General features: G+C 41.6%; 1 protein-coding gene and 1 long non-coding RNA gene across 2 annotated transcripts; both read right to left on the reverse strand.

Annotated features, from left to right (window-relative positions):
* Positions 1-995: 995 nt before the first annotated feature.
* On the reverse strand, positions 996-6,810 carry LOC143420336 (uncharacterized). Its single transcript, XR_013100157.1, has 3 exons — positions 6,748-6,810; positions 6,484-6,588; positions 996-1,180 (listed from the first exon to the last, which is right to left on the reverse strand). It is a non-coding gene; the product is annotated as an uncharacterized LOC143420336 (long non-coding RNA).
* Positions 6,811-13,946: 7,136 nt separating this feature from the next.
* LOC105940967 (signal-regulatory protein beta-2-like) lies at positions 13,947-17,791 on the reverse strand. Its single transcript, XM_076888320.1, has 6 exons — positions 17,670-17,791; positions 15,039-15,362; positions 14,604-14,954; positions 14,331-14,453; positions 14,197-14,240; positions 13,947-14,099 (listed from the first exon to the last, which is right to left on the reverse strand). Exons 1-6 carry the CDS (start codon positions 17,686-17,688, stop codon positions 13,971-13,973), a joined length of 990 nt encoding a protein of 329 aa, XP_076744435.1. The 5' UTR covers positions 17,689-17,791; the 3' UTR covers positions 13,947-13,970.
* Between the last annotated feature and the right edge of the window lie 1,514 nt (positions 17,792-19,305).

The raw sequence follows: 19,305 nt of genomic DNA on the forward strand, positions 1-19,305 counted from the left end.
AAGGAACGGCGCTCGTCCAGTAGTGATGGGATTTCCGGCTCTTTTTAGAGATCCGGCTCTTTCGGTTCGGCTCACTAAAAAGAGCCGGCTCTTTCGGCTCCGAACCGGCTCTTCAGGTTGTTTTGTTGCTTTAATTAATTTATTATTAACAATAATATAAAATTATGCACAAAAGGAATTACTAACGTAAAAAAAGTGGTTTTATTTATATATGTTTATATATAAATATATGCGGTGGCCCCTAGAGACAAAACACGTACAAACTCCAAAACACATTTCTAGCATGAACTGAACTTCCAAAGCCGAGCTACTAGATCACTTAAATTACACAATTGAAAGCATGTGTGTATTGTTTGTGTATTTATACACAGGCACTCATATATATTCAAATAATTTAAAAAAAAGTTCATTTACCTGTTACTACCACACACCAAATCCGGTCGTTGGTACTTGCTGGCTTGTGTAGCCACATGATAACAAAAGCTCAACACTGTGCCTAGCCTAGAACATGCATATTCTCTGTCATATGGGCCTGCATGAATAAACTTTCTGAATCCTTCATCATCTGCAACCAAAAATAGTTGTGGATGATTACTATACCTTTCTAATGTGACGTTGTTGTCCCTGGCTCTCTTTCTCTCTTTCTCCCTCTGGCTCTGTTCCTGTGTGTAACTACCGCTCCATACCCTCCCCCCCTCTGCCCAGCGTAAAGCAAAAGGCTCGCGTGCAGAGTGAAGCGGAAAAAAAGTGCGAGAGAGGGTGAGAGAAAGAAAAAAAAAACCCCACGTGACGGCTCGCGTCGTTCACGTCAAGGAGCCGGCTCTAAGAGCCATTTCATTCGCGAACGACCCATCACTATCGTCCAGTCCTCTCCCTCATGCATGAGTAACACAAAGAACTTTGACTACTTGTGTCTTGCTTTTGCTGTGTAGTAGAATTGTCTTGAACGTTCCAGCCAATAGGTTTATGCTACGAACCTATCAGTAACTTGCTCACTGGGCAATCTACTGCATTTAAGTTATGTAGCAGATTGATTTCATATTCTATTTCAATGTAGACGATATGTGGTGCTTACCATTGTTAGGGTTGTAGTTAAACTTGGGTGTCGTGGGAAACCTGAGGCATTCACCTTGTTTTCTGAAGGTCTCTAAATCAGAAGCTGTCACAGTCTTGTTCCTCGCTGCAGAGAACAACAGCAGGAAAAGCACCATTAGAATGTATTGTGCTCACACTAATGTTCGAGGATGTTTGAATCCTAAAGCGTATTTTGTTTGTTTCGTGTGATCGGGCAGCTGCCTCCTTAAAGAACTACCTCCACTACTTAAAAGAGTTTACTCTATGTTGCACTTATTTGACAGCTTCAGTTAGCCTGCTGGTTACTTAAATGTTACAATCTCTGTTACAATATAAACCTGCTACAATTAACACAGATGTGTTGTTTAACAATTTTATGAAATAACAACAAACAGAAGTCAGACATGTTAGCTAAATGTATTGGCCAGTACTCAGTCTGTATAGCACATGGAGGGCAGTCTGCACAGCCAGGTGTAAAAACAACCTTTTGTTTGTCCTTTTCTCACTCTTTTTTAAGTGCGTTGAGACAACTATTGTTGCAATTTGGCACTATATAAATAAAAGTGAATTGAATTTTGCTAAATAAAAAAAAATGACAGGGAACTTTTTAAACCCAGAAATGGAATGTAATTGTGTTTTTGAAGTACTGTGACTGAGTATCGGGCACAAAGGGCGATGGTGACTTTTAGTTTTTATGTTTTTTTGTAACGGTATAAACAATGACAGGTGGTCGATTGGCCAATTGGTCATGATCGACTCTGGGCTGGAACAATTACAGCCGAGGAGGTCGGATACACTCTCCTCCTTGTTTGGGCAACGGCTCTGAAAGCAGTCTCATCACATTCAAACAGAAGAAAATGGTATTGAGGCGAAAAGGAACGCAGTTTGTCCCGTGCTTCAGCTAGAATAAAAAAACAGACACAAAACTGGAGTTAATCTGTGTCCTCCGCTGCACAGCTTCTTCTTCTCTCACTCTCTCCCCCTCCCTCTCCTGTTGCTACTTCAGTTATGAAACTGATCAATGATCAGTGATCGGCTTTTCTGTCTCAGGTCCCGTCTCTCTTGTTTGTTTATCGCCCACTTTGCGCCAGAAAGAGGAAACCAGCGGATGTTGCGCTAAACATACATGCAGCATGTTAAAGCCTGATAAGTTGTTTATTTAATTTATTTATTAAATCATTTATTTAATTGATTTAATATTACTTTCTAGGATCTGCTGATGTTTGTTGGAGCCACAGCCGTAAAGCTGCTGGTCATGATGTCAGGTTGGTTATCTGGTGAGAGGGAAACATGAAGATGAAACCAGGAGATGTCCTTACTGGATCATCAGAGCTGAACAGGTGATGGAGAAACATGATAGGTGACATGAGTGAAGGGAAGTTATGAACTGTTTCTGAGAGACCAATAACACCAGCATCCTTTTTTTTTATGTAGCTGACAGCTGGTAACTGTGCAGGGGCGGGTCTAGCAAAGTTTTGCCAGGGGGCCAAGTAGAGCATTAACAGGGAGAGGAGGGGGGCACAAAGAAATACTTTTCTTTCTTATTCTCATTTAAAATGTCTGAATCTTACAACTGTGGGAGACAACGCCGCTCTCTCCGATCCTTTCGTGTTGGTAGAGATCATGCAGAGATGTTTCCAAGTTTCACACAATCCTTTTGTTACCCATTTTTCCTTACAGATACATCTGGAGATCAGCACACTGCAGTCCTTTGCAGTCCTATTCTAAAGGCTGATCTCAAGAATTCAACACAACAGCTACAGTTTTAGTCTCTCGTATCCTCCCCCTATAGTAAACACCCCCACAATGGAAAAACACTGGTACAGTAGCCAGGGGTGCTGACACCCTGACCCCCATCTCCTTTTAACACTGGGATTTCCAGGCTTCTACCGTTCTACCTTTAAAAGCCGGAGAGCAGTCAAATGCTGGAAGTGGAAGCTAAATTGGCTAGTCATTCATATGTATATTAGGTCGTTACCTAGGAATTCTGGAGGGAGGGGAGTGGGGGTGAGTGATTGAGGGGGTGGGGGAGTGGAGTGTTTCAGTTTGCCATCTTAGGGAGAAATCAACACATGTCCTTTGTATGTCCTTTGTTGCTGACATTTATTGATGAAAACAGTACAAAAAACCAACCATTTGTACACATATTTACAAATAATGATAAAAAGTGAGTGAGTACATTTCAACATTTTCAGCAATCACTCACAATCCTGGCACTGCCACGGTATCTGTAGTCTGCATTTACCACATGTGTACCTGTAGCAGTGAACACATCGCACAGTGGCCTGATTTTTTTTGCATCTGTGTTTGACCTGACACGTGGCCCTTTTTCCAGGGCTAGGTGTGGAGGGTTGTGTCCGAAGCAACTGATCTTTTCTTGCCTTCTTCGCAGCTACATGAGAGTGAGCCAACTCCCTTGCAAGCTCCACCAGGAAGTCCACCCGTCTTTCCTTCGTCCCGGTGCATGCTTGATACAGCACATGTGCATTCAGTGCTGCCATGTCAATCATGTTATAAAACACGGCGACTGGCCAGCGCCGTGTTCCTCTGCGGACAGTGTACTCCTGAACCATCTGGTCCATCACATCCACGCCACACTTTGTTTTGTTGTAAAGGGTGACAGTGTTTGGCTTCCTTTTGGTGGTGTTATCAGTCTGAACCACGCTGTGCATGCTGCTAAGAATATAGACTGTCTTCTTCCGTTTGGCTGCATACGCCGTCAGCGTGGCAGCAGAGGTTGAAAACACCTAAGAAATAAGATAAATTGTTATTTCCATAGCACTTTTACACACAATGAAACACATAAACATAGAACCACAAAAGACCTGCAACATACCTGAGTGGTGAATTCATTGCGATCTGTCTGTCTAGTGGATTGAGGAATTTCCCTGCGAATCCTGTTGACTGTGCCGAGGATGGTGGTTTTCCGTCCAAGAAGTTTTTGCGCAAGTGAAAGCGATGTGAAGAAATTGTCTGTGGTAACATTTCTGCCCTTGTCTAGGAATGGTTCCATCAGCCTCATCACTACATCTTCAGACAGTCTCTCCCCACTGGGACGATTGGGGTCCTTGCCAAGATAAATGCCATTAGTTCAGGGAGGTCCATGAACCAATGAACATGCTCCGTTTGCTGTGCATGTTGAATAGTCCATTCTTGAATGCTATGAAGCATGTCAAGAGTGATGAAACACAGGAAGCTCTGAAGGCGACTCGAGATACTTCTCCTGGCCTTAGCCGTTGGCTCTCCATCTGCAGTGTACGGTTCTATTGGGGTGAAAGGGAGACGGGTCCCCACATGTTCTTCACGCCACACTGTGCCATCTTTCGCTGTCTCAGGGCAGAAATGTTACCACGGACAATTTCTTCACATCGCTTTCACTTGCGCAAAAACTTCTTGGACGGAAAACCACCATCCTCGGCACAGTCAACAGGATTCGCAGGGAAATTCCTCAATCCACTAGACAGACAGATCGCAATGAATTCACCACTCAGGTATGTTGCAGGTCTTTTGTGGTTCTATGTTTATGTGTTTCATTGTGTGTAAAAGGGCTATGGAAATAACAATTTATCTTATTTCTTAGGTGTTTTCAACCTCTGCTGCCACGCTGACGGCGTATGCGGCCAAACGGAAGAGGACAGTCTATATTCTTAGCAGCATGCACAGCGTGGTTCAGACTGATAACACTACCAAAAGGAAGCCAAACACTGTCACCCTTTACAACAAAACAAAGTGTGGCGTGGATGTGATGGACCAGATGGTTCGGGAGTACACTGTCCGCAGAGGAACACGGCGCTGGCCAGTCGCCGTGTTTTATAACATGATTGACATGGCAGCACTGAATGCACATGTGCTGTATCAAGCATGCACCGGGACGAAGGAAAGACGGGTGGACTTCCTGGTGGAGCTTGCAAGGGAGTTGGCTCGCTCTCATGTAGCTGCGAAGAAGGCATGAAAAGAACAGTTGCTTTGGACACAACCCTCCACACCTAGCCCTGGAAAAAGAGCCACGTGTCAGGTCAAACACAAATGCAAGAACAATCATGCCACTGTGCGATGTGTTCACTGCTACAGGTACACATGTGGTAAATGCAGACGACAGATACCGTGGCAGTGCCAGGATTGTGAGTGATTGCTGAAAATGTTGAAATGTACTCACTCACTTTTTATCATTATTTGTAAATATGTGTACAAATGGTTGGTTTTTTGTACTGTTTTCATCAATAAATGTCAGCAACAAAGGACATACACCCATATGTGTTGATTTCTCCCTAAGATGGCAAACTGAAACACTCCAAGTTGGTGACTTTTGGAGATTTGTTTCCCTGGATGATTGAGAATGCATCAAGATGAAACACAAAAGGAAGCTCACCGCTTTTAGCAGCTCCCCCACCCCCTCAATCACTCACCCCAACTCCCCTCCCTCCAGAATTCCTAGGTAACGACCTAATATACATATGAATGACTCCAGCATTTGACTGACTGCTCTCCGGCTTTTAAAGGTAGAAACGCAAAATGATGACTCCGCGGGGGTCTAAGGTAGAAAACCAAAATGACTGCTCTCCGGGGGTCTAAGTGTTTAAGGTAGTGTCCTTTTGTTATTTGTCTGCCCCTCACCCTCAGTAACTCTTGCAGTAACTCTTGCTTCTGTCCTGGGGGTGGGGGTTAATTCTTCTCCTGCCCTGCACCCCAGTTCATTGTTCACATTCCAGGCCTTTTCTGTTTGTATTCTTACACACTAGCAAACTCCATATTATAATTTTGCAAGCCACCCTAAAATACAGTCTCTTTAGCTCTAATGTATATTCAGCAATCTATTATTCTCAAAACAACCAAAGTGGTCATCTGATGCAAAATGTATAGAAATCATACATATATACCAACAAGACAGTGTACATCACTGTCACAACAGCATTTGTTTTCATTCAAAGGTTTTATGTCTTTGTGGTTCTCTAGTCAAAATGCCCAGGACGATTTTTTGTCCCAGTCCAGCCCTGATTGAATTCAAGCTACTTTGTATTCAGACATGGCTACAATTTAGATGGAAGACAATTATAGTCTAGTTGATGAATATTAAAATGATTAATCACTTGATCAGTTAACTTGTTGAAGAAAAATCCATTTGCGAAAATCCATACTGGGCTCTACAACTAGTTTCTCATTGGTTTGGGGATTTTTATATTCTTTTCTTACTTCTTCACAAATAGGAAAGTGAGATACTAAAAGAAATGATGAGTTGAATGCCAAAGTGGTCCACCCTTCCACCCTTATTTGAAATAGCCAAAGAATTGTCAGTTGACTACAACTCATTAATTACAGTTAAAATATACAATGAATAGTCCATCAAGTAAATATTTTACTGTTTTACTTGTCAGTTCTTTTAGTAAATGCTCCATCACTGCTCATACTTACCAAACAAGTAGAACAATTGGTGATTGGCTACTTTATCGTAGGTGTGCATGAGCAGACAGTCAGGGCAGGTCTGCAGGAACCTGTGATAGGAACTGGCAATTTTCACTGTGCAACAAAACACAAGCATTCATGATGGGAGGATAACAATTCTGATCAACTGAGCATGCAAATTGTACTGTGACAAACATCACACACCTGAGTGACAGATGTAACTGATGTGATTACATGTGTACATGCTGTATGTTGTTCACTGAAGCAACTTACTGTAGAACTCTAAGTCTTTGCCATCAACTAGGGACATGTTCTGAACATTCCTGAGGCAGCGATCCTCCCTAAAACAATGATCAAGCAGAATGGAAGTGGAAAATGGCAACATTAAAATTTCATCTGGATTGATAATGAGACACCAAAAGAAATATTGACTTGCACACCATGACGTTTTTCTCAATGCATCCTTGACCGACACTTTCAAACCTGATTTGACTTTAATAATAGAAGACTGAGTTCTAAACAGAGTAATCTGTGGCATTTTTTAATCAACACAAATGAGGGCGGCATGGTGGCTCAGTAATGACCACCGTTGCTGTTGCTGTTCCTGGGTTACCCCAGAGTGGACCTCTTTGTGTAGAGTTTGCTTACGTGGGTGTTCACTGGGAGTTCTGGTTTCTTCTGCCACTGCTCTTACTATAGATACTCTTAATCTGAAGAGTTTCACTTTCTGATTAAACTAATATTTTGCAGAATATAAAAATTGCATGATGCAACCACACTAGTTTTTATATAAAGTTGCAATCAGTTCATTTCAGTATCAACCAGCTTTCTGCCAACAGTATAGCAAATTGGAAGTATTGGAATTTCAGGAGTGGGACCACACCTCCAAACATGCTCCTTCCGGTTCTGATCAATGTCCGGTCGTTAAGCGATGACGTGACGAATCCTACTTCCGGGCCTAAAGTAGTCTGCGTTTAATATGGCTTTTGTGTTGTTAACATGTTTAATGTTTTGTATTTTCTTCTATTTAATCTCAAAAAGCTCCTAAAACAGTCAGTGATCACCGTTGACCTCCCTCGGCTTTTATTACCTCTAATCATTTATTTAAGCTCAGTTTTTAAAACCTTAGGATGTAACTACAGCAGACTGAACGACCGGATATGTTCCCCCAGTTCACACCCTCCCTCGCCTTTTCAACTTCTTCTCTTCTATTTTGTACATCGGGAGCCGTCACCAGTCCCCTTCGAGGCCTCCCCCAAACCACAGCTCAATTAATGTCCAAGCCATTCACCTTTATCTACTGAAACACTATCAAACGTTAAATGAGGATGTGAAATTTGAGGTTAAAAAACCAGCAGACCTGTTGACGCAGCGCGAGGTAGGGAGTAACATGCTAGCCAGAATAAAACAGTGTAAATGCAGCTCTCTGAGTGAGAGTTGAGAAACAGGTGGAGAATAGGATATATCCAGAGAACAGCTTTGCTATCAAAAACTATTCCACCATTATCTCCGCCATTATGATTTGTAGAACAGCACAATACATCTCAGTTAATCTGATCACCTCTCAGATGAATGAGCTCCTCACCCTACAGTTAGGTCCATGATTGAAGGCTGCTTCTAACAGCTTGGATGAGTTTACGGACACTGTCACCTCCTATATCCACTTCAGTGAGGACAGCATTGTGCCATCACGCACCAGGGTGAGTTATAACAATGACAAACCCTGGTTTACTCCTAAACTCAAAAAGCTGTGGCTGGAAAAGAGAAAGGCGTTCAGAAGCGGAGACAGGGACTGCTACAGAGAGGCCAAGTACAGGTTCACTAAAGAAGTGAACGTTGCTAAACATCAGCACTCTGAGAAGACGCAGCAGCAGATCTCAGAGAATGACTCGGCCTCTGTGTGGAAAGGTTTTAGGAATATCACCAACTACAAGCCTAAAACTCCCCACTCCACTGATGACTTGCTCTTGGCCAACACCCTCAATGACTTCTACTGCCGTTTTGACGAGCCATCAGGCAGCCTTCACACCTCCAACGGCCCCAACAATAGAGACACTTTGGACACTCATTCCCCCACCTCTCCCCCCTCCATAGAGCCATCACCCCCATCAAACACTTCACCTACAACACCTCCCTCCAAACCCCACACCAAGGAGGATTTCACACCACCTCCTCCCACTACAACTCTTCATATTCATGAAGCAGATGTGAGGAAGCAGTTTAATACATCTTATTCTTATCTGTATGCAATATCATTTTGTCAAAGCTACTGGTGTAGATATAAGTTGCATACAAAGTGTCTGTGTGTGCAGTGTGTGGCATGTGATACACATTTGTAAGGCATAATTCAGTATCTTTTAACCCAAATTACTGCACAATCTTTTCTTATTGTCAGCCTGGCTGCGGGTAGTGCCTACACTTATTCAACAAGTCAAAATAAAACAGTCCTGACAGGGGAAGGCTTCTTGTGAAAAAGCTACAGATCCTGTTGATAGCAAAATTGATGTGCGTACTGAGTAAACAGGTTTGGGGGGCCGTTGCAAGCAGACGAGTAGCCAGCCACAGTCTGTATCTCATAGTTCAGCGGCCACATGTGGCTTTGCTTGTTCTTTCACAGTACAAGTTAATTTGGGTAAACTATGATTGCACAGTTCATGTCATCTTGTGCACCTAACAAGTGCAATATTTTCTTTTCCCCACAGAAACAGTTCTCAAATATATGCAGATGTCAAAATTTATGAATTGTTAGAATTCTTGTAGAGTCTTGATTAAGCAATCCTTGGGTGCCTTGAAAGGTGCTTTCAAATAAAATTATTATCATTATTATTATTATTATTATTGTTGTTGTTATAGTTATATCAACATTATCTAGTTGTGTCAGTGTATCCATCCCTCCATCCACCCATTTGTCCTGTAAATTACACACCAATGTAGAAAGAATATTTAATTTGCTAGTGTTCCCTGTGGCCTATGAGTGGTCCACAATTCTTATACAGGGAGTGCAGAATTATTAGGCAAGTTGTATTTTTGAGGAATAATGTTATTATTGAACAACAACCATGTTCTCAATGAACCCAAAAAACTCATTAATATCAAAGCTGAATGTTTTTGGAAGTAGTTTTTAGTTTGTTTTTAGTTTTAGCTATTTTAGGGGGATATCTGTGTGTGCAGGTGACTATTACTGTGCATAATTATTAGGCAACTTAACAAAAAACAAATATATACCCATTTCAATGATTTATTTTTACCAGTGAAACCAATATAACATCTCCACATTCACAAATATACATTTCTGACATTCAAAAACAAAACAAAAACAAATCAGCGACCAATATAGCCACCTTTCTTTGCAAGGACACTCAAAAGCCTACCATCCATGGATTCTGTCAGTGTTTTGATCTGTTCACCATCAACATTGCGTGCAGCAGCAACCACAGCCTCCCAGACACTGTTCAGAGAGGTGTACTGTTTTCCCTCCTTGTAAATCTCACATTTGATGATGGACCACAGGTTCTCAATGGGGTTCAGATCAGGTGAACAAGGTGGCCATGTCATTAGTTTTTCTTCTTTTATACCCTTTCTTGCCAGCCACGCTGTGGAGTACTTGGACGCGTGTGATGGAGCATTGTCCTGCATGAAAATCATGTTTTTCTTGAAGGATGCAGACTTCTTCCTGTACCACTGCTTGAAGAAGGTGTCTTCCAGAAACTGGCAGTAGGACTGGGAGTTGAGCTTGACTCCATCCTCAACCCGAAAAGGCCCCACAAGCTCATCTTTGATGATACCAGCCCAAACCAGTACTCCACCTCCACCTTGCTGGCGTCTGAGTCGGACTGGAGCTCTCTGCCCTTTACCAATCCAGCCACGGGCCCATCCATCTGGCCCATCAAGACTCACTCTCATTTCATCAGTCCATAAAACCTTAGAAAAACCAGTCTTGAGATATTTCTTGGCCCAGTCTTGACGTTTCAGCTTGTGTGTCTTGTTCAGTGGTGGTCGTCTTTCAGCCTTTCTTACCTTGGCCATGTCTCTGAGTATTGCACACCTTGTGCTTTTGGGCACTCCAGTGATGTTGCAGCTCTGAAATATGGCCAAACTGGTGGCAAGTGGCATCTTGGCAGCTCCACGCTTGACTTTTCTCAGTTCATGGGCAGTTATTTTGCGCCTTGGTTTTTCCACACGCTTCTTGCGACCCTGTTGACTATTTTGAATGAAACGCTTGATTGTTCGATGATCACGCTTCAGAAGCTTTGCAATTTTGAGACTGCTGCATCCCTCTGCAAGATATCTCACTATTTTTGACTTTTCTGAGCCTGTCAAGTCCTTCTTTTGACCCATTTTGCCAACGGAAAGGAAGTTGCCTAATAATTATGCACACCTGATATAGGGTGTTGATGTCATTAGACCACACCCCTTCTCATTACAGAGATGCACATCACCTAATATGCTTAATTGGTAGTAGGCTTTTGAGCCTATACAGCTTGGAGTAAGACAACGTGCATGAAGAGGATGATGTGGACAAAATACTCATTTGCCTAATAATTCTGCACTCCCTGTACTTCTAAACCTAAAAAAAGATGTAAGAGAAAAGAATTCTGATATCCCAGAATTAATTACTTAATTTATTTACTGAGTTGCTTGACCTACCCTGATAATTTGCCCAGGCGTCCTCTCACAGTAACATGTTTTCTGGGCTAGATGCATAAGCACTGTTAGGAGTGCCTTTCTAGGATAGTGCTCTATAACTGTTTAAGTATTATATATTTAACAGATAGCACTGTAGATAGATCGATTCCTGTTGTTTGTATTATTATTCACTCAGTTTTATTCATTCATTTATTTATTTTTCTTCATTCACATTTCTAACCAAGCACTCCATCTCACACACACACTGGATTAATCCTAATAAACCAAAGCAGTTTGTCTTGTGTCTGTAATAACTGTGTGTCCAAGACACAATTATTACTATTGTTGTTCTATAAGTTAAAATTAAGTCATGAATGTTGAAATGAATGACACGCGCTGTACTTGATTATTATGTACAGTTTGTCCAAAAGTTTAACAAACTCAGGTCTTGTTTGGTAAAAAAACTAAAGTTGAGATTGTTTTTCTTTCTTTCTTCCTTTTTCTTCTTCAAAGTCACGCAGTACTGAACAAAAGCATCACAGGCGTTGAAAACCTATAAAGTCGTTCTTCAGCTTACATATGTTGGTCACCTCACAGGTGTCATTTGATGCCTTTGTCAGCTTCGCTATGTTTTTTTTTCTCGGTATTTTTCCGTGTGTGTGTTTTCTTCTCATTTCCTGTGGTGCAGTCTGTCACATAGAGGCGCCTGCTTTTCATAGCTGCTCATGTTGTCTTGCACAGTTCAGACGGTGATTTTTCTTGCACCTATATCAGAGACAGTGTGTGGTTGATAGATGTTATCAGTTATCAAGTAAATTCCTATCACAACGTGGCTTATACAGTTTGTGCTACTGCAAATTTACAGCTGGGCTTCAGTCAGCAGTGTTAGTGAGGTACAGCTTAAGAAGTCACACATTTAAAACATATTCCTTCAATAGATAATATGTCTGGCGCTTAAAGGTTACTGTATTAATATTACTGCTGACCATGTAATGCATTTAGTATGTTGATTTTGCCATGTTAAAGAAGAGCCGCCTTTGTGACGCTGAAAAGTCTGACGTTCAACACATCTTATAACAGAACCCATTAATCTTTATTCACAGTGTGCTCATCGGTTGTTTCTAATTGTTCTGGAAGTGGTGAAAAGTTAAATTTTACTGGATGCAAAACATTTCTGTCTTGAATGATTTTTTCCATCCTGGAAAGTTGAACCTCATAAATGAACTAAAGAAATCCCAGAGAGATTTTCCATTTATTATGATAATGGTGTTTACACTTGTTTGTGAAGCTCTGTGAAACATTCACTGTGATTTTGTGATAAACTTATTTATATTTATTTACAACCTGGATTTATTTTAAATGAAGACGCTTTAGGCAGCACGGTGGCACGGTGGTTAGCACTGTTGCCGCACAGCAAGAAGGTCCTGAGTTCAATTCCACCATCAGGCCGGGGTCTTTCTGTGTGGAGTTTGCATGTTCTCCCCGTGTTTGCGTGGGTTCCCTCTGGGTACTCCGGCTTCCTCCCACCATCCAAAGACATGCAGCTTGTGGGGATAGGTTAATTGGATAATCAAAATTGTCACTAGGTGTGAATGTGAGTGTGAATGGTTGTCTGTCCCTGTGTGTTAGCCCTGCGACAGACTGGCGACCTGCCCAGGGTGTACCCCGCCTCTCGCCCTATGACAGCTGGGATAGGCTCCAGCGCCCCCCGCGACCCTGAAAAGGATAAGCGGAAGCGAATGGATGGATGGATGAAGACGCTTTAGTATACAGTACTAATAATATTCACTATATTACTGTATGTTTTACTGTACTGATTTGACCAACCTTAAAAACTCTGGGTTTGACTCTGTTCATTCTGCAAACCTCAGGTGGGTTATGTTTGCATCTGCCAATAAATATTTGTAACTGCCTGAATTACCAATTAATTACAAATGAAATAAGCTCATATCACCGTATACATAAATGTGCTTAAAATACTTTTTTAATTGCTTATTTAGACTTTATAATGGCACCGCAACCTTATTATATATTAGCTCATTAAGGATAAATGTTTATTTTTACATTCATAAATGACATTTTAAGGCAGGTTAGCTTGTTCAATGATGAGGTTTAATGGATATGAATTTCAAATTTCTCTGTGCCATGGGCCATCTGTCCACTCTCACCTCCTCTGGGTGCTCCTGATATGAGCTTAAGTCCTTCATGACAAGGGCCATTCAAGAGTAATCCCAGGACTTATAGGATGAAGCTGGTTGATTAAAAAGTTCCATTTCTGGATGTAATCAGTGATTACCGTTGGCCCAGATGAAATATCCATGAACACAAAGTGTGCTCCAACTCTTGTGATTTGTCCCAAAATAAATAAAATATAATTAAATTGAATAAAGACTGATTACAGTACATAAGGAATTTCTTTTTCACAGACATCATTATTATAGTCATAAAACGTTGCAATTTCTTACATAGTATTTATATTATTATAATTATAATTATATCATTATTAATACTTTTTATATTATTTTTATAAATATATGCATGTATTAAGCATCTAAAGAATAAATATCTTCTCCTAAAATCGTTCTGCATTGCTTCTTTAGGCCACTGTGAGCATCTATTACGTCACATCTGGCCATTTTCAACATAATTACTTTGATGTGTTTAGAACTTAGATGATAATTTTGTTTTTCTTGGGCTTCATTAAAGCCAAGACATAAAAATAAGAAATAAGATTTAAAAAATGCAATATTCAGTCAGAAATACAGCAATGTTGCAGTTCAGCTCTGATCTACATGGATATGCAAATTTACATACACAACTACAACAAAACTAAAATCTTATTAACTATAAGCAGTCATGCTTTTGATCACCTATTCAAGGCCAAAGGTCTTCACAGCTTTGTAGATTTCATGCTTCTCCACCTTTGACTCTTTCATTTCGCATCTGTCAGCTTCTATCATGGTAAAGACAACAGCAGAAAACATCCATGTGTCCTTATTCTGGGAAATGGAGAAAGAAAAAAAATATTGGAACGATCAAAACTTAACCATAAAAGATTCATATTTCTGAGGATATTGCTGTCATTAAGTACTTTACCTGTTGTGTTTTCTGACCACAAAAGTTTTTCTGCTGGACAAGTGCTTGATTACAGAATAGACAGATGACAATAAATACAAATGTAAGATTTTTTAACTTTTGATCTGTAGCGAACTGTGAGTAACTTTGATTACCTTTGTGATGATCATTGTTGTTTCTTTTGAATGTGTACATGAGGACAGCTATAACAATCAGAATTATACCCACACACAGCAGAAAAATAACTGTACTTCCTGGCTGTGACGAAGGAGTGTCTCCTGAAACAATATTAAAGTTACAACCACCAAAAATGTTACCTCAAAGTTATAAAAATTGTATTAATTAATTGTCACTGTACATACTGGCACTTAAATATTATATAATTTACATATTATATGGATTAATTTAAAAATCAATGGGACGGGTACCTTGAATATTAAGTATAGTTCCATTTCCAGATATTATTTCCCCACATGTGGCCACAGCGCAGTAGTAAGTCCCAGCATCAGAGGAGCTGACGCTCTTAGAGAAGCGATAAACACATCTTTTCTGAGGGTTAGATCTGTTCTCATATTCATTATGTCTTTTCCCGTCAGTGTAGATGATGTTTGGATGAGATCCCGCTCTGAACCAGAAAACATTATGATCTCCTGGACACATCTTGTTCTCAGAATCGGAGAAGACTAAACACTCGAGAGTCGCTGTGTCTCCTGAATAGACTGGATTTGATTCCATCTGCTTTTGGACAACGATATAGTTTGATGACCTCTGAGTGTTTCCTGTGTAATACAAAACACAAAGACATTCTTCAAAACATGCTCAGAGATTTTTAAAATGTTTGTAAAAGTAGAACAGTTGAATACCTTTTACTAACAAATACATCCCGCTCCATTCACCACTAACACAACTGCCTTGCTCACAGTGATAGTAGCCCTCATCTTCTTGGACTGTCTTCACAATAGTCAGGTTGCCAAAATGTTTATCAATTTTTGCCTTAAATCTTGATTCAGGAAACTCTGGAGTATAAACAGGCTGTGTAGTTCCATAAAATGTAACAACTAATTTAAGAGCATCTCCGACACTCTGCTTGTACCACTGGACTCTACTGCTGATCTCTTTAGTAGTTCTAGCGCATGTTAAAGTTGCTGCTTCACCAAGATGAGCGGTTTTCACTGGAACCAGAGAATCTGAGTGAAAACAAAACATAGAAAAAATCACGAGACAAAAATAATTTAAAATTTAAAAATACTCTTGTTATTGTATATACACACAAATCTATTCAACATAAATAATTATATTTCAGACATATAATCAGAATAAAAAAGCACTTACAGCGTTGATGGAGAAAAAGCAATCAAATCAAAAAAATCAAATCAAATCACTTTTATTGTCACATCACATGTGCAGGCACACTGGCACAGCACATGCGAGTGAAATTCTTGTGTGCGAGCCCCACAAGCAACAGAGATGTGCAAACACAACAACACAAACAAGCAAAATACAAGAATGGCCAACCTGAGACTAATAAATATATGTACAATATATAATAGTGTATGCATTTCTGGATGTGTATACTAAATATTTTCCTACGTGTGTGTGTGTGTGTGTGTGTGTGTGTGTGTGTATACACATTTTTACAAATTAAATAGTAAAAAAAAAAAAAAAAAAAAAAAAAAAAAAAAAATAATAATAATAATAATAAAATATACAGAGTTGAATATGTGCAAAACAAGTGGCATTTATATACAGTATGGAGTGCATAATGTTAAATGCAGCCCATAATATGATCATCTTGACACTGCTCCTTTGTTGTGGTGTTTCAGCAGGTCTAAGAGGAGAACTGTACATGTTGGGTTAGACTATAAAATGTATTTGATTGGTTAACATAGAGCAGGCTTAAAAGTACACTTCCTGTCACACTGGATGTGTACTTACCTCCCCACATGAACGTTCTAAAACATATTTAGAAATTTTTTTAGAAAAAACTCTTTTTCTTGTTTTCTGAATATTTCAGATTAGTCAATTTTCACATTTGACTATCTGATAGGAGAAGTTAATCACAGAAACAGTAAAATGCAGTTCTATTCCTGGTTGTACTACTTGCTGCAAGAAATATCTCAAATACATTATACTCTGCACTTTAGAGAAAATTTGCAACCTGCATGTTTCATTGGTGCAAGGCCATGTCATGTTATTCTTCGGAAGAGCTGAAGAGCAGGATGAACAAATACTAAATGGTTTTGCTTCTTCAAAGACAGAACTAATATGCAAGTTGTAGAGCATTTCATAGAAAACAGCAGCAGACACTTAATTATCTTAAGTTTATTACTTAAGTAATAAAATTCTATCCATCCACTTTGGTTACCTCAGTTTTGTTAAGAAGAAATGCCAGACATCTTTATCGATAATCTGCAGCATTTCCAGGATTAATACTAAGGTGTGTCTCCTACGTTCAGCTCCTGCTTCAGTGGGAAATCTATGACATAACATGTCCATGTCTTGGCCGATATCCTGTAGTGTAAAAATGCATTTACATAGTACTTATAGAAACACATGAAATAGGTGGGAGAAACAGCGGTGGTGCCAAAATTTCAAAATTTATCCTCATTCAAAACCAGCCCAGTGGACAACTGGCAAAAGCTCCAAGGGTAAAGTTTCTTTTTCATTACCATCCAATATAAGATAAGATAAATTATGATAACCGCTGCAACAAAGTACATAAGCATCTAGAATAATAGGTGGCTGTAGCTCAGGTGGCAGAGCCGGTCAGCCACTAATCAGAAGGTCGATGGTTCGATCCCAGGCTGCCTCCTGGCTGCATGCCAAATATCCTTGGGCAAGATACTAACCCCATGTTTGCCTACTGGTGGTGGTCAGAGGGCTCGGTGGCGCCAGTGTCCGGCAGCCTTGCCTCTGTCAGTGCGCCCCAGGGCAGCTGTGGCTACAATGTAGCTTCATCACCAGTGTGTGAATGTGTGTGTGAATGACTGAATGTAGTGTACAGCGCTTTGGGGTCCTTAGGGACTAGAAAAAGCGCTTTAGGGTTTTATCAATAAAACCCTAAACTGGCACAATTTTGCTGACAGACGTTAGAATGAATAAACAGTACAGATAATCTGTTACCTCAAAATGTCTTCATTTATTATTCATTCATTGGTTTAACTGATAGATCGACACATTTGTATGGATGTATATTGTTCAATTACTTTAGCTCACTTTAGCTCACAAGACAGCACCAAATGCGAACGTGCACCCGGTCAAATCCTTCTGCTCACCGGAACTGGAGTACCTGATGATTAAGTGCCGGCCATTCTGGCTACCGAGGGAATTTACAGCAGTGATTATTACGGCTGTTTACATTCCCCCACAAGCCGACACTGACCGAGCACTCAGGGAACTGTACAGCGCGATCAGCAGCGAGGAAACCGCACACCCAGAGGCAGCGTTTATCACAGCCGGAGACTTTAATAAGGGAAACCTGAAGAAAGTCTCACCCAAACTCCACCAACACATCCATTTTAACACTCGTGGAGATCGGCTACTCGACCACTGCTACACCTCTTTCCGGGATGCGTACAAAGCCCTCCCCCGCGCCCCATTCGACCAATCAGATCACCGCTCCATCCTGCTCCTGCCCGCCTACAGGCAGAAGCTGAAACAGGAAGCTCCAACCCGGAGGGCGGTGCACTGTTGGACGGACCAATCGGAGTCTGCGCTGCGGGACTGTTTTGATCACGCGGACTGGGAAATTTTCACGTGGCTGCTAGGGACATTGACGAATACACAGACTCAGTCTGCGGATTTATCAGGAAATGCGTGGAAGATGTCGTCCCATCCAGAACAGTTAAATCCTTCCCAAATCAAAAACCCTGGATTAACGGAGATGTTCGCGCGGCACTGGCGGCACGGAACACCGCCTTTGCCTCCGCGAACACATCGGACTACAAACACGCACATTACCAACTCCGGAAGACGATCAAAGCAGCCAAACGTGAGTACAGGGACAGGGTGGAGCAACAGTTTGACAACCCTCGGAGTATGTGGCAGGGACTAAACACGATCACAGACTTTAGAGGGAAAACCAGCACACCGCAGACCACGGCCTCTCTGTGTGAGGATCTAAACGTATTCTACGCTAGATTCGACACAGCGAACACCATGAGACCGGACAGTGTGCGCACCGCGGATGACGTCAGTGCGCACACTGTGTCTGAGGAGGATGTGCGGAAGTGCTTCAGGAAGGTGAACGCACGCAAAGCTACTGGTCCGGACGGGATTCCCGGCCGCGTCCTCAAGTCATGCGCGGCTCAGCTGGCTGGAGTGTTCACGCACATCTTCAACCTTTCCCTCTCTCTGTCTGTAGTCCCAGCCTGCTTCAAAGTGGCCACCATCGTCCCTGTACCCAAATCCTCCACCATTTCCTCACTGAACGACTGGCGACCTGTAGCCCTGACCCCCATCGTAAGCAAATGCTTCGAGAAGCTGGTCAGGGACTTCATCTGCTCTGCACTACCCGACTCACTGGACCCTCTACAGTTTGCATACCGCCACAACAGGTCCACTGATGATGCCATAGCCCTGACACTACACACTGCCCTGTCACACCTGGAGAAGAGAGACACGTATGTGAGGATGCTGTTTGTAGATTACAGCTCAGCATTCAATACCATCGTTCCCTCGAAGCTGGACAGGAAACTGCAGGATCTAGGACTGAGCAGCTCCCTCTGCAGCTGGATCCTTAGCTTCCTGTCTGACAGACGCCAGGTGGTCAGACTGGGCAGCATCACCTCATCCCCCATCACACTGAACACTGGTGCTCCACAGGGGTGTGTACTGAGCCCTCTCCTGTACTCACTCTACACCTACGACTGCACGGCCACTAACAACTCCAACATCATCGTGAAGTTTGCGGACGACACTACAGTGGTGGGTCTTATCACCAACAGTGATGAGACGGCTTACAGGGAGGAGGTCAGCGCCCTGACCCACTGGTGTCAAGACAACCATCTCACCCTCAACGTCGCAAAGACAAAGGAGTTGATAGTGGACTTCCGGAGGTGCAGAGAAGTACACACCCCCATCACCATCAACGGCGCTGCTGTGGAGAGAGTGAGCAGCTTCCGGTTCCTT

The sequence above is a fragment of the Maylandia zebra genome, linkage group LG2, assembly GCF_041146795.1.
Source record: "Maylandia zebra isolate NMK-2024a linkage group LG2, Mzebra_GT3a, whole genome shotgun sequence".
NCBI classification, from domain to species: domain Eukaryota; kingdom Metazoa; phylum Chordata; class Actinopteri; order Cichliformes; family Cichlidae; genus Maylandia; species Maylandia zebra.

Bases quoted from the DNA above. Each gene is read 5' to 3' on its own strand.
- LOC105940967 (XM_076888320.1), bottom strand. The intron at 14,955-15,038 runs GTATTCAACTGT...TGTATTACACAG, and splicing joins GATGTATTTGTTAGTAAAAG to GAAACACTCAGAGGTCATCA. The intron at 14,241-14,330 runs GTAATCAAAGTT...TCTGTAATCAAG, and splicing joins CAACAATGATCATCACAAAG to CACTTGTCCAGCAGAAAAAC.